At 41.2% G+C, this 22,838-nt stretch overlaps 1 protein-coding gene across 2 annotated transcripts in view; it reads left to right on the forward strand.

Annotated features, from left to right (window-relative positions):
* The window catches only part of GAB1 (GRB2 associated binding protein 1), a 299,988-nt gene that overhangs the window by 257,322 nt on the left and 19,828 nt on the right, over nucleotides 1-22,838 (forward strand). Inside the window, exon 7 of one of the 2 annotated variants that reach the window (XM_086962235.1) lies at nucleotides 10,509-10,598. The exons of the other annotated variant lie outside the window; for it this stretch is intronic. Coding sequence (XP_086818361.1) covers nucleotides 10,509-10,598 — 90 coding nt within the window. The remainder of the gene's footprint in view (nucleotides 1-10,508; nucleotides 10,599-22,838) is intronic. 2 annotated transcript variants of the gene reach the window in all.

Here is a 22,838-nt window from a genome sequence, read left to right on the forward strand (position 1 = left end):
CCGTCCACATTTGTCCTTTTTTCCATGCTGCAGAACAGACTAGTTAGTGAAGTGCTACAAAATAAACTTTGACAGAATCATTATGCTATACCTCAAAAAGTATTGAAAGGCTCAGTCAGCAGTCAGTTAAATGGATCTGCTTTAGACTAGGAATTTGGAAGTGAAGAAGTTCAAGGATCACGTATTAGAGGCATAGTATTTAAAATTTAGAAAATGTATTAATATGCTATAGCGGGGGCTAGGGAAATAGACCTAAAATGTTTTGAGACACGCTGTTGAGAAGCAAAACAAAGTCACTGGAAATCTGCACCATTACAGATGGTACGAGTTAATCGGATTTATATGCACCTGAGGCTCAACCGTGGTGACTTTTAAAACAAAATGGATAGTAGACGCCGTGATATATTTTTAAAGGAGAAGAGCTGTAGGGAAGAAAATTTTGAAACTAAATGCCTCTTTGTTGTATTGGGAAGACTGGATTTGAAATGTTTCAATACTTATTTTCTCACCTCAGTGTAAAATACGATGAGGAACCTGTGGCAATTCAAGAAGGGCATAAAAAAGACTTTAAGGCTGAATGTTTGAAAACAGGAAAAAGTAATGGGGATTACTGTTTAGCCGGCAAAAAAGTAGAAAAGAGGGGACATGATAAACTGATAAATACAAAGGGGGCGTAGTCCTCACTGAATGAAGTGCTTGTTCTAGGCACCTGCTTTATGGTCTAAAACTAGGAAGAAATTAAGATTAGGTTTTAGGAAGAATGTATAAGAATCCAAGTAGTTAATTGTTTTGATGGCGTCCCCAGTAAAGTGGCTGGGCTCTCTAGAAGGCAACAGTTGTCCTGTTGTGTCCCTTCTAAATCTACTACGATCTTACCCGAAATGTTGCCAGCATTCGCATTATTTTGGTTTCTTTGATTGTAGTCCCATTACCTGATGAAGTGGGTGCTACAGTCTTGAAATGGGGATGTTTACAATGTTCAGTAAGGCATTGCTTTGCAGATCATGTTACAAGAGAATGTAACTTGAAATAGGATAAGATAAAATTTGCATTCGTTTTTACAAATATTTGTATTTGTTTTTACAAACATAATTTTATCAACTTGGATCCAGTGTACCTAGATAGCAATCATACATATGAAGAAATCTTTGCATTTAATGTAGACTCAGCTGTTTTTCCATGTAACTTTTGCTGGTCATAACATAAGCATTTGCTAGACCATGCCCATTTTGCTTCTAAAGTTGCAATCCGATCTAATCTGATTGGACTGAATCAATTAGCACATGGTGGAGACACCCATGACAACCTTGCCTGAGTGTTGCTGGCCTCTAGTTTAATGTATGTGCTAATCAATCTAGCCCCTCGTACAAATGTCTTAGAATATTAGCATAGGAGGAGGTGATTTTTTTTCTACTGCTGTATTTGGGGATACTTGAGAACAATGTACTAAGCCCTGGCACGTTTTCTAATCGGTTCCTTCCTGAAAGTAGACATAACCTCCTTAATTTCTGTTTGAAGGGTAGCAGATTGGACATTTGCGTGTTTTGCTACTTTTTTGTATGGATAATACAACAGATGTCATTTTTTTCTAAAACCACTATCCTGCATTTTTTTTGTGGAGGATTAGGATTCTGCGCAACTGAAAAAAACACTTACTCTACGTTGTGCAGCCGCACAGAATTCCTGCAAGACTACGAATGATGACGCTGATGGAATGATCGTTGCTGTGTACAATGGCACTTGGGTGCAGATGGTAAACCATGACTCTAGGCATCCTCAGAAGTCCAACTTGTAGCTGTCAAGGAACCTTCATATCTGAACGCCTAAGAAGTGCTTCTTAAATACTGCTGCGGATTCCTAAATGAGATGTCTGTTTACTCAAACCTTAAGGATTTTCTATGAAAATTATCGAAAATGACTGGATCCTACTTGAGAGCGTAATGACTCAAACATATGACTTTACATTGAAGATGAACAAATTACATTCCTAACGGTATATTTAGATGTGTAGTTACCAAGCTGGAGCTGTCACACTTTTTTATTACTTATCTGTTTTCAAGGCATACCATTTTATTTGTGGTAGTGAAGTTAAGACAATTAAAATAGACCTTTTATATAAACAAGCAATGTAGTCTTATTTCATTTGCACATCGAAACAGTTATGTTCCCTAACTTGTGATTTTAGGTGGCAATGTCTAATGACGTTACCTGATTGACTTATCAGTACCTAATTTTGATTTTTAACATATATTGATTCATCAGTATACCAGTCTATGCACCCCATCCAAAACCTTTTTCTCATTGGATAAACTAATTCTTGTTTGGGGCTACTGGATCAGAAGGTGATACTATGAATCATCCAGGCTTCCCTAAGATCCTTTTATCTTATAGTATTTGAGTTTCCCCTTGCCTTAGATGCTTGGCTGATCAGAGCAATGCTTCAGAATAAATCCACAATTGGATGATGTGAACCAAACATTCCATGCTCTCTGTGAAGAGTTGTATGTTACTACTACCCTTCCAGACCCTCATGGGGGATATTTGTAGGCCGTATTTGTCATGCTTTTCCTATTCTTTCACTACCTTACAATGTGATTTACAAGATTGGCATGTCCTAGAACAGTATGTTTCTCACTGCTTTGACGTTCATTTCTCTAACTTAGGCACACTAGGTTACCTAGTACCCATCAATGTTACTTCGGAGGAAGTGGGAGATCTTGCCTACAGTTCAGCATGCATCAGGATGTCTTCCTGACTCTTTCCTTTTGACCTTATTGTAAAATTATCTTGTAGACTGAAAAACAGACCATGGAAGTTTCAGTGAGCATTACGCCAGACCCAAGACCTGCAGAAAGGCACGTAATGTGCATGTGTAAACTTAATTGGCGCCACATTCACGGAGGGCAGGAGGGGAGTTCAGATATACCAACATAGACTGTTGGAGTTCCCTTTCAAGATTATTGGTGCACTTCCTTTCCGGAATAGTTTGCTTGCTTTGAGTGTTCTTGCTGTGTGACCTTTCTGTTAATGTTGCTTATAACAAAATACTGAATCAGTGTTCATTCTTCAATTTCACATAACCCCCAGGAGTGCTAAGAATGTGGCCTCCATATCTTCAGTACGACCTCTATGTTGCGAAGAGTACGAGAGCTGTCTCTGTGCCATTATAAAGGAGATTTTCCGAATCACATATCAATGGTTTTCACCCAGACCACCCCATAGGGCCAGTGAAGACACTGCTACCCTGCTCTTGATGTCTACATCGTCGGATTGTTGAAATCAATACATATGCGGCTCACTGGACAATATTGGCTATGGTCATAGGCACCAGCTTAAATCCTAGGACTCCAGCAGGGAGAAGATTGGTATCTGCTGTGCCCGTATTATCCATGCACAGCCACAGTGTTAAGAGGAGTACCAGTGAGATGAAGAGATAAACCAATATGTCGCAAAACTCCACTGAATGCCTCTAAGCGGCCTTTTCAGCATCAGAAAAGATGTTAATGATTGGCCCTTCAGTCAGGGTCTCTTATTAAAATTCCAACAGCAATATCTGCTCCTACCAGGAAAGTAATAACATGAATGCAGCCTTTATCGTCTGGTATTTGACCGGGCATATTGGCTAGTCAAGTGTTAAAGGGAGGACTTTACCCATCTGCTCCTTTAGTTGCATGTTGGTTCCAAAGCAACTGAACGTCTTTCCTGTAATTCGGTGGCCTACGTTCTCATTAGCTTAGGTTTTTGTGTACGCTATCCCCAAGAGAGTTATTCTACTGAAGTCCTCCAGCCTATGAGTAAGTATGGTATGCGTAGTGGGATTTTCATCTCCATGGAATGTGAACTTCGAGGTCATATCTAGAGACGGCCTTCAACATAGCTCTTTCTTAAATTTCAAGGATGCTAGCTTTACTCCCTTTCATTTGATAGGAATGAACACAGCATGCATCAGTCTCTTTGGTTTCGGATCTCTGTCTTTGCACAACTTAGCGCTACCCTGCTCACTCTTCCAGATACTGGTGGCATAGATTTCTGAAAACATCTAAGGTAGTATTTTGCGATAATGTTAAATTTACGACATGTCTGGTATCACTGTCATATAAACTGACATACAGGAACATTCTTTCAAAGGCCCATGGTCCAGAGTGCTGAACCGTGAGTCACACCGTACTTCAGTCAACTATGTCCATACCAGAAAGAGGACTTGATACTTGAGTACCATTGAATATACAATACCTGTGCAGCAACTTTTGTGCCAATACAAATTAAGACTTTAACCAGGATTCAACCGTCTACTTTACTGAATGTAGTTGGCAGGTCAAGAAATAGCAGGTTACGGTTTAACCTTGAATGGCTAGTCTGCAGTTTAAAAGTTTTCCTGTATGACAGGTTATCTGACTCCATCTAGCCTGAAACCTGTTTGAATAGAAGTTTTTTTTTTTTTTTTGCACCGGACTCATAATACTTCTTTCCGAGAACATGACCAGATATGATCATTTGGAATTGGCATGCAGTATAGACTATGTCTGGTGTTTTTAGAGGAGTTTTTTCAGTAATGGTTAACTAAGTTATTTTAAAAGTACACAAAAGTGAGTACGAGAAGGAATGGCTTGCCAACATCTTAAGTAACTCGGTGAGACAGATTGGCCTTTAAGATTATTTTTGGTTGGGTGTTATGTTCAGTAATTGTCAAGTATGGGCCAGGATGTTTTAGCTGCATCCTCCTGCAATTTTCAGCAACCATTCTTTTGCAGCAGTTAGTGGCCAGTGGTGTATGTTTGATGGACATGCTGCTAGCTTTTCCTAGGGCATATTTTGTGTAAAGATGAAGATTGTGAAAAGGGAACAAATTAGAGACTGTTTGGAGGGCTGGTTACTATTGTCTCTTTCAGCAGAGGAGCAAGGAGATCTCAATAGTCCAATTTCAATTACTGAGATTGAGAGCCATTTTTTCTCAAATGCGGGAAGACCCCTGGACCCGATGGGTTCACTGCTAGATTCTACAAATGCTTCTCTTCCATATTATCTTCCCCCCTCCTCCACCAAGAAATTGATGACACCGGTGTAGTGAAGGGCACATTAGCGGAGGCTATCATAGCTGTCCTACCCAAGGATGGGAAAGACCCAACTCTCCCCAAAAACTATAGACCCATCTCGCTTATCAATTTAGATAGTAAGCTTCTAGCCTCGATATTAGCAAACCGTCTCCAGAGGGTTTTGCCTAAGCCTATACACCCCTCCCAGGCAGGCTTTTTGAAATATAGGCTATCCAGTGACAATACCAGAACCTTGGCACACGTCCTTGAAAAAGCGAAACTTCTTACTACCCTTACTACTGCAATCACACTCTACGCAGAAAAGGCGTTTGACAAGGTGGATTGGATGTACTTGGAGGCTGTTTTACACAAATTCGGACTAGGGTCGTCCTTTACGAAATGTCCCTCTACTCCTGCCCATAAGCCAGAGTCCTTTTCCTCATCATTCAGACTGCACCAGGGAACCAGGCAAGGGTGTCCCATCTCTCCTTCGCTCTTCCTGTTAGCCATCGAACCATTTCTACACCACATACGCAATAATAAGGGTATAACGGGATTCCCCTTTAACGATTGCACGATAAAAATTACGGTTTGTGCAGACGAGGTGCGTGTAGTGTCAGAAAAGGCGGAAGAGGCTATACCTGCCCTTATGACAACCATTGAAGAGTTCTCGAAGGTGTCCGGATAAAAGTTAAATAAGGCCAAAACGGAAGTTAAGTTGTTGAATAATCAAGGAAGTAAAGACATCCTGGGGAATTCTGGCCTAACATGGCAGCCGGGCTGCTTCAAGTACTTAGGGTTAGATTTTGACCAGGATCTTATCGCCACCTTACGCATTAATGAAGACCTGCTCCTAAAGAAAATATCTAAACTACTTGAGGGTTGGTCGCCTAAGTTTCTGTCATGGTGGGGTAGGGCCGAGACCCTGAAAATGATGGCAACCCGGCTGGTCAACTACCTAGCGAGTATGCTCCCGATGACCTTCTCAGAGGATTTCCTACCCAATGTTGATAAGCTTTTTGGTACATTCTTGTGGCAAGGGAAGAAGCCCAGGATATCAATGAAAAAGCTGCAGCTAGCTAAAACTAACGGTGGCCTGGGTCTTCCCAACTTCAGAAACTACCAAACTGCGTTCCTGTTTAAGCAAGGTGCACAATGGCTGGTAGATGATCCAGCATACGTCCCGCTGTGGGTGGATATAGAGAGATTCCCTTATTGGCAGGGTCCCCCTCCCTGCAATACTCACCATGGATTTGACACACCTTCCCCACTCGAAATACATCTTATTGAACACAAGACAAGCCCTTTTAAGACTGGACCAATCCCATAAAACCGGTCTCAAATTTAAAAACACCACTTTGGTGGCCTTATGGCACAATCCTGCCCTTAAAATCAATGGGGAACCTCCATTGAGAATCCTGGTCTGCAAAGGGTATTAATTTGGTGAGTGACTTATACGATGGGACGTACCCTCTTCCGTTCTCCTCGATCCAGGCGACACACTGTCTCACGTCAATGGATTTCTACGATTTCTTAAAACCAAAGGCACTCTTGTCCACTCACTCTCTCAAACCCTCCGAGCCCTGGCTTAAGACCCAGTTGGCAAGTATTAGAGCAGCCGGTCATTTTGTATCAAAGACATATAAACTTCTCCTTCCTTTAACAGGGAAGGCTCAAAGATGTAGTGAGATATGTTGGGAGGCTGAACCCAATTTAACAGAGATTACTTTTGACTGGGACAAGATCCATGCTGCAGCTCTCGTAAACAAAATCTCCCATACTGTCACAAACCAAATATATGCTACTTAATAGGCTCTATTGGACGCCACACAGACCTTTTAAACTCCAATTAAGAGATAACCCCAAATGTTGGAATTGCAACTCGGGCGTGGGAGACCTGACCCACATGCTTTTCAACTGCCCCTCGTTAGGACAGTATTGGGGAAGAATTTTTGACTGTATTGAACATATTTTTAAAATTAAACCTGCTAGGGAATTCGTCTGTCTGAATTTGTATTGTTTGTATTGCTTATTTTGTAGTATGTTTATTTCATGAACCAATGATGTATCCTTTAATGCTCTTTGGTCGTCATTTCCATCCATTTATGTCATTTTGTATCATTTATTGTTATTACCTTTCATTGTCCTTTTACCTCGTTGTTTCCCTAATAAAAACGAATTGAAATTAAAAAAAAAGATAACATTGATAGCCAGTATGCTGCCAGTAACAATAGAGTTATGAAATCTCATGTTCCTATGGTTTTTAGAAGGAGGAGATTACTCCATTTTGTTCACTTAAATTGGCCGTGGGGTTGGAATCGGGCAGCCTATTGGTTGCTTACTTGGAAATTGACTAATTTGGATTAGTTGCAGATTTGTAGACATGGGTGTCTTTTAGCACATTTAACATTAGTTGTATTTAGTGAGTGTTACTTGCTGGTTTTAACCTGTAAGGGAACCTCAGGAAGGCTGTACTTCTCGTCCTTCATTTCAGAAAAAATCTCTTTATAACCCAAAACAATGTATCCATCTAGAAAATATTTAATACTTTAAATATTGATATATTATTATTTAGGAAGGGCTATAACAATTGTTTTGCACTGCTTGGTACACAAAAGCAGGTTTTACTGCAAATATAATTGCATGACATTTAGACTGTTTTTTTTCTTCTTACAATAATGCGTGTATCCCTGTGGAAGAAGGGTCTGATCTATGCTGTACACGAACTGCAGTGTCAATTCAGAATTTCCAGGAATGGGGAGTTTGTACACTGAACGCTGAAATTGTAGCATTATTTGAAATCTATTTTGGTATGTGTGAATCTTTAAAACTGAACAGTGAAATATGGCAGTTAGAATGTCATCTTTAAGCAACCCTAGGTTTTATTCAGGGGCTGTGCTTTCACTTTGAATATTCTATGTCACTGGAATCCCCTCTTGTGGACGGAAACTGGCCTTTATGGCACACAGTTACAGAAATTAGGACCACTGCCTTCCCAATTCTTAGCACTTGAAAACTTTTTCCATCTGCTATTTTTGTGGAATCCCTTGATAAAAGGGTGTATATGCAGTTTTAGTACATTGGATTGTTGAGAGCTCCACTGAAGACACTAGAGGAGATCCAGGCTTATAATGGCTAGTATAGGCCCTCTGGTCCAACATTCCAATAGTTCTTTCTGTTTCTCCCTTTTTAATTTAGAACATTCTACCCTAAGTGGGTGGAATGTTCTAATAGCCTTCTACCCCTTCTACCTCGGGCTATACCATTTGTTAAAGGCTTTCTCTATCGTTAAAGTCCGTCGCCTGCGGCTCGGGCCTATAACTCTGATTAGGGCTTTAAATAACCAGTATTGCCCTCGGCAGCGGGCTATAAGGCTATATTATTGCATGCTCTTGGTTAGCCCATATCTTTCATTTGCAAGAAACAAATGTTTGAAGTCTCTGGAACTACAGCAAGTTAGAAAGGTTTCTCTCTGTTCACGCTGCCTAGTGTCCCAGCTCCTGTGTAGAAATTAAAAACGACTCATGGGGCCCCACCAAATTCCCCCTTTGACTTTTACAGATTGTCAATGAGTTCAAAGACTCGGACATTTTCCTAGTTACAGTGCGTCTTCCCAATCAATCACTGAAATGCACACCTTTTTAGTTGGCTAGACTTCTATTCATTTTCACATGGATATTTATTTTTCTATGTTTTTTTTGTTTTGTAACTTGCAAGCTATAAGCTTTGTTTCGAGGGAAATTTCAGTTGCCTCTTCATAACACGGTAGAGGAATTAAGGGTTCCTGTTGGGAATGAAGGTCGAAGTGGTTATCGCATTTTAATATTCCATCTCATCCGAAAGAAAAGCCCACTTTTATTGTAATATTTCTGGCGTGTTAGGCGCCAAATCAATTCCTGGGTAGTGGGGACGCATGCGATTACTTCTGTAGGACTAATGGAGTATATATGAAACCTACAGAATATTATAACTGTATGGCTAGCTTTTGTAGTTTTTGTACGGGGTGAGACAGTCTGTAAGTCTTTTTAGTTCTTGTATAATTTTAACTGTAAACTATTCCATCTCTTCAAATAACAGTTGCTTATACTTTCATAAGTCTTATATGTAGGCTAAAAACGTAGTAGTTACAAAGATTCTGCCATGTGAACAATTTGTAAGTCGTCCATTGCATGTTTCTAAGCTCTATTTTATGTTGTGCAACCTCCATTCTGGCTTTGTAGGATATGCTCCGACATACAAGTGACAACATGTGCCAAGGCGTGGCGCTCTACAAATCAATAAAATAAATATATATTGAGTTTGTTTAGCAGCTGCCAAAATCCTCCACCCATGTCCCGCCCATACTATGATCAGACACTCTCCGCTCAATGAACACGACACGTACACCCAACCATCTAATGTGATCACCTGTAGCACTCCGGCAGTCCAAATCCATGCTCACACTCCACATCTCACATGGGATGCAGAAAGCTTTGGGATGGACCAGAGTACAATACCCGAAACCTTTGGTGGCTCCAGAGAGCAAAGAAAGCTTTAACCTCCTGAAAATGCACATGTAAGGCCAACGACACTACAATGTCATGCCATTGGCACGTATGCACTATGAAAATGCTGAGACCATAATACAAAAAAAATGCTCATCTTTGATCAGAAAGAGTTACTGCTGAAGAACAGACTCTTTCCGATCATATTTGGTATCTTTCTACTGGAATATCCCACTCCATACTAAGGAAATACTTCAGAATTTAGTAACCTGTACTCCCATTTGGTCTCGTTTGGAATATAGTTAATTGTAAAATCATAGCCTGCTTTCCTACTTAAGGTGGAGATTATCCATGGAAGTGAAATTGTATGAAGAAGCCTTAGAATTATTTTTAAATATTTTTTTTTTAAATTGATTTTAAAAATGCAGTCTAACCTGTGTTTCCGAGGTACTGATTCAGCGTTGGGTGGGGAAAGCTAATCAAAAGAAATGTTCATGAAGATCAGTTGATTACAATTTGCTACTTCATTGTGTAGCGTACGTTGTGTGGCTTGTACCCTCCTTGCATGCATAAATGAAAGCAGTTTTTTATAAAGTCTGTACCTGTTGTAGTTGGATATTTTGAGTATTGAAAAACTTGTTTGCAGAACGAGACTAGTGTGGTTCTATGCCATTGGAGCTCTTTAGTTTCATGCTGTCATACCAGTCCTGCCGTGTCACCTTTAAGGACTTTCTTCTTTTTCTTGTAGGACATTGTGGCTTCTCTTGTGACTGATGTGCTTGCTTTGGGCGGTGGTTTGCATGCGGTTTCCTTTCCCTTCAGTGTGGTGCTTAAGCTCTAGCATGAGTCCAGCCAGGCGATGAAAGTTCATCGGCTAGTCGCTTTTGCTCCTTATTATACCTGCTGCATTGGGCTCAGCTACTGGTTTGCAAAATTCCATTTTCGTCTAAAAATACCGTTCCATATTAAGAGTCTTCTTTCTACCAATTAGGTCAAAGCCCTAAAACTTTAAGACCTAAACCGCATGGTTTAGAGCGAACCGATTCCCAAACAATAGGTGAATTTCCCTCCAGACGAAAGGGTATGTACTTAAGCACCACATGCTGTGTGGGACTGTTCATTTTTTCTGTTATTTGCATCAATTTGAATGGAGTGTTTTGCTTCTGTTGTAAACAGAAGCATAGGATGTTAATGAAAATGTTTCTCCTGTACGGTTATGTTGAATTTGTTTATAAATGCATATAGTCAAAACAACAAAACAAAAAGATTTGCTTTGCTTAATTGCTTTACGTCTGAACCTGTGTTTCCTGTTTTGGGGTGTTGATTTCTGAAGAAAAAATGACAAAAATAATCCAGAACTTCCATGCATAGTAAAGTCGTGGGGTATAAATGCGATACGCATAGCTAAATTCAATCATTAGGTCCTTATGCATTGTTGGCTATGTATGACTTTGGCCTGATGTCTCACTTGTCTGAACTCCGCTGCTCAATGTAGTTCTCCCCCTTTCTATAAAGAATTATTTGTCTCGATTCTGTTATGGCCTGTCGCAAAGTTTTGCATCCTGCACTGATTTGGGGGGAGGGGGGCAAATGCACTATAGTTGACTCTACTACCATTTCTACTTGTAGGCATTTAACTGAGGCGACTCCCTTTGGGCCTTAATCCCAGTTCTCCTGACTCTCAACCAAGAGACTACACCACCCCTCTGCATAGCATTTCTTTACTTCATCTGGCACCACTGTGCACTGCCCTTTATACTAATCCATCCCAAACTTTGTGTTCTCCTTTCTTTAAACCCCGTTCTTTTCCTGTATCCTTTCTTGTGCCCCATTTCCACTCATTCTACCAAAAATGTCTACTCTCACCCTGACATCCAGGCCCTGAGCTGTGGTCCTAGACAGCGCTATACAAATGTTCTTTTACTTCGCTTCAAACTTAATGTAGACTTCGGTATCATTAACAAATACGCTTTCTGGCCTCACTGTTAGACAACCTCTTAAAGTGTCCTATTTTTTATTCAATAATCTGTTTAATTGCATTTTTCTTTTTTTTTTTTTTTTTTTTATTTATAAAATTTTATTTCCATAATTTGCACAGTTTACACATCATACATTTATACATTTCGTATACTGCATTTCATATTATTTGCCTGTAAGGTAAAACATAGGAACACGACAGCGAAAAGCCAAAAAACACAAAGGAATAGCCCTTAGACCTACTGAGGCCCAATATTCTCTTTCCATCTAGTTATGGGTTCCCATATTTTTAATCCTCTCATTTTACCTCTTATCCCTTTTCTGGAATAAATAGGCTTCTCCAAATTATAGGCTGCCAACAAATTAGCCAACCAGGTTTGCATGATAGGTGGATTTTTATCTAACCATGCTCTAGCTATAGTCAGTCTATAAACTGCAGCAGCCACAAAGATAAATTCTTTATGTATTATATCTCCATCCTGATCCATCCCCAACAATAATATTGATGGTGTGAGGGTTATACGTAACTTCAATGACCTAATTAAAAATCGTTCAACATTTTCAATCAGTGTGTACAGCTGTGGACAAGTAGCAAAGACATGTATTATATCCGCCTCTGGATGATTGCACCTTGAACAAGTAATGCCCGTAGTTCCTCCCCATTTAGCTATTCTAGCTGGGGTAAAGTATAAGAAGTACAAAGTTTTATAATGCTGTGATTGTAAAGGTGCCGAACATAGAACCGTACGCGCAAGCTCAAGCGACTCTTGAAATAATTCTTTTGGAATACTCAGTTTAGATGCCTATTTGTTACTAAATTTCTCCATATCATCTACTTTTCCTTTCACCAGGCATGCATACAGGCTCCTAATTGTACAATCTGCAGAGATTTGTATTTTCTCTAAAATTTCATTACTCTGAAATCCTGCAGGTCCTCCCTGTTTATTACCCAAAAAGCTCCTAACCTGGAGATATTTAAAAAAAGATCTCCTATCAATGGCGAATTTCGTCACTAGATCTGTGAACTGTAACATCGCTTCACTCCCTCTGAGGTCCCCAATCTGACCAATTCCCCTTTCAGCCCAGCCAGCCATTGTACTATCAGCAAAAATTGCTGCGGGTAATGACCTATTCTTGTACAATCTGACATATCTGTTAAACCTACCAAGGCCTGATTTCTTTAAAAAAACATTCCAAATTCTAAGAGCAGCATTTAGTGTTTTAAACCTGGTCCTTTTGTAGTACCCATACTCCGTACAATTTAAAAAACAATTTTCAGCTTCTTCGCCCAGAACAGCCTTATAAATTTCTGTCGACATACTTGTAACTTTTTGTGTCTTGCCACCTCCCCCAATTAACCCCTGCATATACTGCAGGGCAGCAGCAAGATAATACATCCTGAAGTCAGGCACTCCCCACCCCCCTTTTTCTCTCGGCAAAGCCATAAATCTATAAGCCCTTCTCGTCTTACCTTGCGCCCATATGAATTTATTCAAAATAATCTCTAATGAGTTAAACCACTTATTCTCAAAAAAAAGGGGGATGGCTCTGAAAAAATAAAGGAACTTAGGAAGGATTAGCATTTTGATAACATTTGTAGTTCCTACAAGAGACAAATGTAAATTGTTGAGCCTTTCCAGGTCATTTTTGACTTTTGCCAATAGGGGGGCGATATTAATTCCCACAACATTATCAATATCTGCCGAAATAGCCACCCCTAAATAAACTGCCGAAGTAACCACACGCGGATCATTACAATTAGAATATCCATTTTCTACAATCTGAGTCTTTGCTTTATTAAGACTATACCCAGAGATTTGCCCAAATAACTCCGCTTCCCGTTCAACTTGACCAATTGACATATGAGGGTCAGAGGTGAGAATTGCCACATCGTCTGCGTAGGCTAGGGATTTGACAACGCACCCATTCAGTCTAACTGGCGTGATCAAAGGATTGCCTTCTAATCTGTGGAGCAATGGTTCTAAATACAGGGCAAATAACAGTGGGGATGATGGGCACCCCTGTCTTGTCCCCCTTCCTATAATGACATCTGCTGAATATCCTCGGTTAACTCTGATTCTGACTATAGGATCAATATATAACCCCTGTATAGCCCTAATAAAACCCTCGCCTATCCCCGACCACCTCATAGTTTGCCATAAATACTTCCAAGAGACCCTATCGAATGCCTTCTCGGCGTCTAAGAAGAGTGCTGCCATAGGGTCTCCCAGGCCACCTGCAGCGTCGAACATAGTTAGAACCGTCCTGGTATGCTGCGTTGTCCCTTTGCCAGGTATAAATCCGTGTTGGACGGGGCTTACCAAACTCTCAATAACCCCTGACAGCCTTGCAGCTAATATTTTAGAGTAGACCTTGACGTCAGCATTCATCAATGTGATCGGTCTATAAGATCCAGTATTTTTTGGGTCTTTCCCTTTTTTAAGGATTACAATAATATCTGCCCCTCCCCAGGATGGGGGAGACCCATCACCTTTTTGTGCTGAAATCATAATATTAAACATATCATTAAGCAATACATCCTTAAATACTTTATAAAACTCCACCGGAATCAAGTCCGGCCCTGCAGCTTTGCCTGATGGTAGGCTATTCAATGCTGTATTAAACTCATCTAATTGTATTGCCGTCTCAAGTTCTTCTCTTCCATTTTCAGACAATTTACAGGTCTCAACTCCCCTTAAGTACCTCTCAATATCTGTAAAGCTCTCTTCCTTCTCTGGGGTATAGAGGGATGCGTAGTACTCCCTAAAAACCTCTCTCACTTGTTCTGTCTCGCTTACCAAGTTACCCTGTCTATCCTTAATTTCTTTAATATCCGAAGTAGCGAGTCTCTGTCTCGTGCGGACCGCCAAGATATGTCCTACCTTCTCACTTAATTCATATGCGCTCTCCTTTTTGGACAAATAATTAATTGCCTCTTTCTCTGCAATACATTCTACTGCTTCTGATTTCACAGCTATAATCCTATACAAATGTGATTCCACTGGAACATTCTGTATTAAGGCCATAGCAAGATCTTCTTCCTCTTTTATCAATCTCAATCTTACCTCCTCCAATCTCGCTCTCTCCTTCTTCTGTCTTGTTAGGACAAAACTAACTGTCTCCCCCCTTACTCCCGCCTTGAAAGCGTCCCAGACGATACCTGAACTGGCAGATCCTCTATTAATTTCCCAATAGAATTTTATCCATTTTACCATGTGACCTCTGTATGCGTCATCTGTTAGTAATGATCTTTCGAATGTCCATTGTGATCTGATTTTCTGACCCTGTCCTAGTTTAAGAGTTAAAATCAACGGACTGTGATCTGATATTATCCGAGGTTGTTTCTCAATTTGGACATCCTGGAGTATTATCCTAGAAATTAAAAAGTAATCCAACCTAACCAAAGTCCTATGCGGGGCCGAAAAGAATGTGCTACATCTACCTGTTGTTGTGAATTAATCCAAGGATCTACCAGGGAATTATGTGTAACCAGATCTACTAGAGCCTTATACACTTTCTTCTTCCTACCCCCATAATGTCCACCCGTCTGCAAGCAAGAGCCATCTGGAACATGTATGTTTAAATCTCCGCAACATACTATTGGCTCTGGCCATTGAGCTAATTCAATATCCAAATATTGTAAAACATCAGGATCATCCTCAGTAGAACCATAGATTGACGTCAGTGTAAAAGTCTTTCCTTTAAAACAGATTTCAAGTATGACCCATCTCCCCCACTGATCTTCTTTCTTTCTTTTAACTGTTATCTCCCTAGTCTTTCCCAAAACTGCTACTCCTCTTGTTTTTGTCCCTTGTTTAGTGTTGGCCAATAACCTATAGCCAAGCTGTTCCATTAGGTAGCCTCTTGTACCTTCAATATGTGTCTCTTGTAAACACACCAAGTCCAATCTCAAAGATTTTAGCAGCGCTGCCACCCTCAACCTCTTGTTAACACAGTTAAGACCACAAACATTAATTGAGGCAATTCTACACGTCATCATACTTCCACAATTTCCTTATATGAAAAACTGAATTTTTTATGTACCACATACTCTGGAATATGTAGGATGTGTAATCGTGCTGAGTCAAACATTGTGTATCGTGCAACTGTACTTCTTTTTCTCCCCCTCCCCCTCCCGCCCCCCTCTCTCCACAGTTCCCACCCCGGTCTCCCCCCCCCCCCCCTCCACAGGCAAATAGGTCAACAGACCTATGTGTGGCCGCTTTTGAATTGCGTCAGTCGCTTCCCCTCTCAGCCTAATCTCATCACTAGCTGAGTCCATGGTTCCCCTTATCATTTACCCAATCTGTACTTATAGTGAAACCCCAACTATCATATCCTAGTCATCAGCTTAAGCCCCCTTCCTATTCTTCAGCTCTTCAATGAACTGCTGTGCTTTAATTTCGGAAGTGAACACTCTTATTTTCCCCTTTGTTACAACTTTCAGTTTAGCAGGAAAAAGGAGGTATGCCTCTGACCCTAGTGCCTGAAATGGTGCGATCAGCTGTCTGAGCCTCCACCTCCTCTCCACCGTGACATGACAAAAATCGGGCCTAGCAAAGAATGCGGTACCCTCAAATACCCTCTTGCTATCTGGTCTAGCTTTGGCAATAATCTCTTCCCTCAACAGGAAGTTACCTACATTTACCAAGATCGCTCTGGGATAAGAGCCCTGTCCATCTTTCCTGGCCCCCTGTTTCAATGTAAAGGGATATCTATGCGCACGCTGTACCTCTTTATCCCACTGCCAATCTGACTCTGGAAAAGCCCCTTTTAACATGCTCACAACAAACCGCCTTGTATCCTGCCCCTCAATCCCTTCTGCCACACCCAAAAGTCTAATGTTATTTCTTCTTTGGCGATTTTCAAAATCTTCCAACTTCCATTGGAAGTCCTCCGAAAGTTTTTCTTGATCTGACTTAAAGGATTTGAAATCGCCCATCTCATCTTCCAGCTTGCCTGTCCGCTCTTCAGCCTCTGTTACTCTTTCGGCTAGTTCATCATAGAGCTTGTTCATTTTCCTCATTGTATTTATCTGGGGTAGGACCTGGGTTATTATCATCCACCTCCTGGTACGAATGCGATGTCGCTGAGTAATCCCATAATAACTTCTTCTGGGCCTCCTCAAACCCCCCTGCCAGCTGTCTAGATAGCTGCAAGGACTTCCTTCTAAGGGTGGTATCTTTGTCAATACTTAAGTCTGAGTCTGAATCTGATTGTTCACCCTCCTCTGAGCTACCAGTGCTTGTTTGTTCAGGATCTGTCTCCTCATTCACTGAGAAAAAACAATCTCCCTCTGCCGAGCCACCTTCGAGCTTACCATCTCCATCACCAGCACCATTTTTGCTTGCCAGGCTGAGGGAGCTTCCCCATGTTTTCAAGGGCTCCAAGCTCGCTAATTTCATTTCATTTTCCACCACCAGCAGAGCACCTAACATATCTGCATTACCAAATTCAGCCGTGGGCATGCCTTGGCTTTCTTGTTTTCCCATAGATTCTCCAGTCTCACTCTCAGTAACAGTAACAACGTTATTACCTTCTGGCTGCATCTTTCCTTCTCCAGTCTCAGTCTCGGTAACAGTAACAACGTTATTACCTTCTGGCTGCATCTTTCCTTCGAGTTGCTGCAGCTTCTCTGGTCGTGTTTGCCCCTCTGCCACTATCACCGCTGTGTCAGTAGCGCTGGTCTCCTCACAGAGCTCTGTCTTGCCGCCGAGACCGTGATTCAGGCGTTGCCTAGCAACCCCTGCAGTAGCGTCGACAGCGTCCTCGAGGACGCTCTCCTGAGCGTCCGGTTTTCCACTGTTTTCCTCGGGTCCAGTGAGTCCGCTGATTCCGCTGCTGCTAACACTTCCCCGTCTTCCTCTTGGGTCCTGCACACCGTCCATGCGCTGGAGGGATCTCGGGGAGAAAGCTTCAGTCACGGTAGGCTGCCGCAACAATGTATCTTTACCTTTCCATTTGTCTTGTTGTCTGCCGGTTTTAATAACATTGCTTGCGCGAAGAGTGTGCTCATCTGAGCTGCTGCATTTCTGATCGGGTTTCTTTTTTCCTCCGACCACGACCCCTGTTTTAGGGATAGCACCCAGATTGGCGCCTGGATTGCGCGAGGCTTTACTCATCCCAGTTGTATTCCCTGTTAAATCACTCGGTCCACTCGGCGTCTTCTTGTCCTTCTTATCTTTTTCTCTCTGCATTTCTTGTTTCTCTTGCCTTTCACTTTTCGTCATTTTTGTGGGCATTGTAGACATCGAAGACTCCTGCACTTGAGCTTCAGCCTGCTGTAACAGGGTTTTCCTTTTAATCCTTAGCGCGATTGTACTCATCAGGATTTTGGCACCTTTCTTCAGACAGTTGAAGACACGATAGCAGTAGTAAACTTGCTTAGCTATTAACCCTGAGTAACTTGATTTTAAAAGCTCTGGCTCATCATGTACCAGCCATATCAGTGCCATTCAGAAGAGACTAGGAAGACCATGGATTCCAGCTGTACATTCTGCTACTCTTCCTTAGGCTGGAGAGGGGAAAAATGCGACTGCTCACAGCAATCCAGCGTCGGCCATCTTGCCTCCATGAATCGTTTAATTGCATTTTTCAGTTATTTCTTTTTCACTGACACATTAAATATAAGTGTATAAAGTTCGGGGTTTTTTTCAGTTCCTGATGGTTAGCGCAGTTGTATTGTACAGGAGTAGACCATTTTTTCAGACTAATAAATTCGGAATTAATTTCCTGGTAACCCTTTGACACGATTTGTTTTACTTTTCACCAAGAAATTTTTCAGATCACATCAAACTTTGGTAATTCTGTTTGTTTTCTTAGTTGTACCATGGTTGAGCCACTGTCTTCAGTAAGGGTAGCCCAAGCCGAGACTGCATGAAGCTCAACAATAGAAGGCAGATTGTTTACAGCGTGATTTTCCTGTACCCTCTGTTGAATACGAGGGTTTCTAAGTATGTATTGGGTCCACTCAAGAGCCCAACTTAGCAGGCCCTACCCCATTGTTTACTGATCAGGCAATCTCATATAATATAATGAATTACTCCAACGGAGATGACGTCCAGAGCGGAGATGCAACAATTGCTGATAATTGGTTCTGCAACTTGAGCTTGTACATCTTACTTGGTTGCAAATAACCTAACCCATTGATCTAAATAACTGCAGTCTTAATTTTTCTGAGCCCATGACCTCAACAGTGGCTTTACGATACAAACGAAATATTATTTTCAAGCATTCAGCGGGCCCAGTGCCACTTAAGCCTCTCCGATTGGGAAAAAGTCTAAAATGTTGTCATAGTCCTAGCCCATTAGAGCCATAATCAAAGCCTCAAAATTGCAAAAGGGATTCAAGAAATGACTGCAGAAGGGACACCTGCATCTCCTTCATATTGCAGCTGGCAAATATTTTCCTCGGTCTTAATTTCAGACACGAGTGTAAATTATCTTGAGTGTAATATTTAGACATCATTTTTGATTCTTTGATTAAAACAATGGGTGCTAGCAAGTTGTAGATAATAAAACTGCTGAAGGGGCATTCACTTGACATGTCTTTTTGTACTCCACTGTTATCAGTTTCTTCTAACTAAAACTAATAGCAAATAGAATCATGCCTGATTAAGTCCATAGTAGCTTCACACATTGGAATTCATTTGCATATTGCCTGCAGGGCCTACAGTTCTAAGATTCTGTCATCTGTACCACAACATTAATGCAAATGACTTTGAAAATGCTTACTTTTTCAACTCTCCACTTTGTATTTTCTGTGCCATCTTTTTCCAATCAGTGAGTGTTTTTGTGTTCATCCTTTAATTAACGTACTGTCTTACTAGTGTGTGGAAAGTGGAACTTTTTAGTCTTTATTTACACCTGGTCCTAAGTCTCAGTGTTGTGTACTGGTCATTTTTCAGCCTTTGTGTTTTATAATTGTAATGGTACTAATCAAAAATATTTCTAAGTAAATATGTACTTTTTAAAGAAATATATCTCTGAAGCCAACTAATACACTTATATGTAGCTTGATATAGATTGACACAGATTGAAGGTGGACCCTTCCTTATCTCTCCCTGGTATGTAAGGTACTGTCTGGCAGAGTTTAGTAAAAAAAATATGGAGTACCTAAGATCTTAAACCCACTTGTTCACACCAAAATCTTTGCTAGTTTTATCATCTTGGGTGAAGGCGCCTTACAGAGCTATAGTCTCAGCAGAGATGCTCAAGGAAGCAGCTAACCGCAGCATTGAAGCAGGTCAGGCCACTGTGGTGGCCCTCTAAATACCCATCAAACGCCCTTTGGGGCTGTAGAAGCCCACGACTTGCCGTATAGGGGAACACCCTGATACACTCTTCTACCTTCATGAAAACGAAGAGCCCCAAATGAAATGAGGGAGGGAGCGTTTCTCAGCCTGAATGGAGCAATCTTCCACTAAAAACGAGGAAGGTAGCCACCAAGGCTGTTTGCTAAAGGCTGCCTCAGAGGGTGTCCATGAGCTTTGCTTCACAAAGGGATCCTAAAATGGCACATCCCCCCCCCAGTTTAAGTTTTTTTCCAAAACAGACCCCAGACTGAAAACCTTGCAGAAGTCAAGTATCAGCTGTTAATTATTATGGTGTGGCTTGGTAGCTCAGCTGCCCCATGACAATTATTTTAGAATTACCAGGAGAGGGGCTTTGTCTCCGCCCACGTTGGGAGCCAGGAATACATGTTTTAAAAAAATGTAAGTCCTCATACCACCTCACGTGAGCTAATGTCTGAACCGTTAGTACGCTTCAGCCTCACCTTCTTAAAGCATTTAGGAACTTTGAACCAGTAAAGAAAGTCCTCTCTTACTAGACCCTCTAACATGGAGTCGTCTCGTCTGGATGAGAGAGTAGCAGCCTACAATTCTTCATTTGAAACACCGAGCAGAATAGCTGGACATCCAGAAGAGCTAAACCACCCTTGTCTAGGTGCCTTCTCATACTTTTCCATGAAAGCTTTGCACCTTTGCCCACCTGTACAAAAGTTATTCTCCCATGGATTCAAGATAAATCTCTTTTCTCGAAGGTAAGGGGGATGTTATCAAACAGATACAACAACTTAGGTAATATTGGCATATTTACGAGATTTACTGGACCATAAATGGGCAAGGGTAGAGACTGCCATTTTTTATCACTGTATGCACCTCTTTAGACTGCCTCTCCAAGTTGGCCATGAGAGGTTTGTTCAAGTCCTGAACTATATTTATCCCCAGGTATTTTATTCCTTCTCTACATTCAACAACTTCCCATTCCAGATTCCAAGTCATAACTTCTGACTTAGCTGCGTTGACCTTGTATCCAGAAAACTCTCTAAATATGCCTAGTTCTTTCTCTTTACATGAGAGGGCTCTATTGATAGCCGAGGTAACATCATCAAATCATCATAAAGGGCGATCTTCTATGTTACCCCTTTCCGTGAGAGTGGCAAAATACCTCTTTTTTTTTTAATCGTAAACTCTGAGCTAATGGTTCTATAAAGAGACTGAATAGCAGAGGGGAAAGGGGACAACCCTGCCTGTTCTCTCTCCTTATCAGAACTACTGGGCAAAGATTCCCATTCACCAGCAGCTTTGCCATCGTATAGCTATAAGTCTTCCATAATACTCTACCGAATACCCCTCCAAACCCAAAATGTTGTAAGGCGATCATGAGATACTCCAAATCCACCTGGTTCAAGGCCTTAGCTTCATTCAGAGTAAGGATGGGTAATCGGATGACTGAGCTGGGGCTATACCAATAGAACCAATCAAGGGATTCATTAACTCCCTGAAATACCTTCCAGGCATAAAGCCCTTCTGATTCTTATGTATCACACGCCCCACTACCCTATTTAATCTGTTCGGTAGGTAAGATACCTGTGAAGATCTTGTAGTCACAATTTAGTAGTCCCATACAGCGGTATGATTGGCACTCATTGGGATGCTTGTTTGGTTTTAAGATCAAGGAAATTATTGCCTTGTTCCAAGATGGTGAGTTTGAGACCTCTATAGCAACACAAAAAGATGATGGATGGAAGGCTGAGCAAATTAAACGTTTACCCCCAGTCACAGATCTGGGGTAGAGCCATTGTGTTTTTGCTCACCATGTCACCCAAGTCTGGACCCAGCCAGTATAGGGAAATCTTTCAGCAAGATTGCGCTGAATAATCTCAACCAGAAGGGGATTATGCTATCTGCTAGGCTGGTGTATATTTTATTTGGGATCCCGTTTAGGCCCACTGCTTTCCCCCCTTTTGCTTCTTTTTTTTGCGGCGAGCACTTCTGAACCACTTATCTCCTGATTTAATAGTTGCTTCTGGTTGAGTGAGAGGCTAGACCGCCCCTTATTCTCCAACCAACCCTCTAACTGGTCTTTATCTAAGAGTGAAGATGCTGAATATAGCTCTTGGAAAAAATGTCCTGACTTGCTTATAGTAGCAGCCTAGTCATCTTTTCTAATAATGTTTTAATATAATTCCTGCTCCTATCCAATGTCGCCTTTCAGTCAAGTAGTTTTCCGTACCTTTCTCCATGCTCAAAATTCTTGATTATATTCACGAAAACATGTTGTGATTGAGTAGACGTTGTGTGCGTCCTCCACACAGATGTGATCATAAGAGCGGCAGATTTCACAGTATTGTATGGAATATCTGTTGAAACTTGCCAGACGCTCTTGTCTACATAAGCATCCTTCCCAGATCTGCAGTGGGTTCTTCATTTCAGATTCTGCAATGTCCTGAATCGAGCTGTACAATGTGGTCAATAGTTCTTGTAGTGAAATTCTTGCTTAATTTTCTCTGATCTGATACTCGTGTTCAAAAACCAAAGTTTTCAATAAAAAATAACAAAACAAATGTGGGCCTAATATGTTGTAGTTAAATCTCTTTTTTAAGTACCTGCAACATCTTTACAATATCTGTCAATTTACAATGCGTTCTTTTTGGCTATATTGTTAAGAGCGAGGTGTTATGAGTCAACTCAATACGCATCTTCAGTTTCTGCCCTATTGCCCAAGTCACATTACCACTGCCTGTCATATCTTCCCTCCTTTTCATGGTCTGGCTTGACAGAGCAGCTAGTGCCAGACAATTATGTGAGAATTACTAGGAGTGGGACTTTGGCTCCACCCACATGTTGGGACTCAGCAGTACATGTTTCGATTGGGCAGACGTATGCTTGCCCTCCATGCAGCTGTAATCATATTGTGTATTTATCCAGCTGCATGTGCTTGAACTTTCAGGAGCACAAACATGCCATTGTAATGCTATTAAACTGTCTTGGGCAACTAGATAACTTATGTTGTTTTTCTCTGGCAGCAGCGAGAGGGCAGTCATTACCGTACATAGATTT

The sequence above is a fragment of the Lissotriton vulgaris genome, chromosome 3_1 (genome assembly GCF_964263255.1).
Source record: "Lissotriton vulgaris chromosome 3_1, aLisVul1.2, whole genome shotgun sequence".
Taxonomy (NCBI): domain Eukaryota; kingdom Metazoa; phylum Chordata; class Amphibia; order Caudata; family Salamandridae; genus Lissotriton; species Lissotriton vulgaris.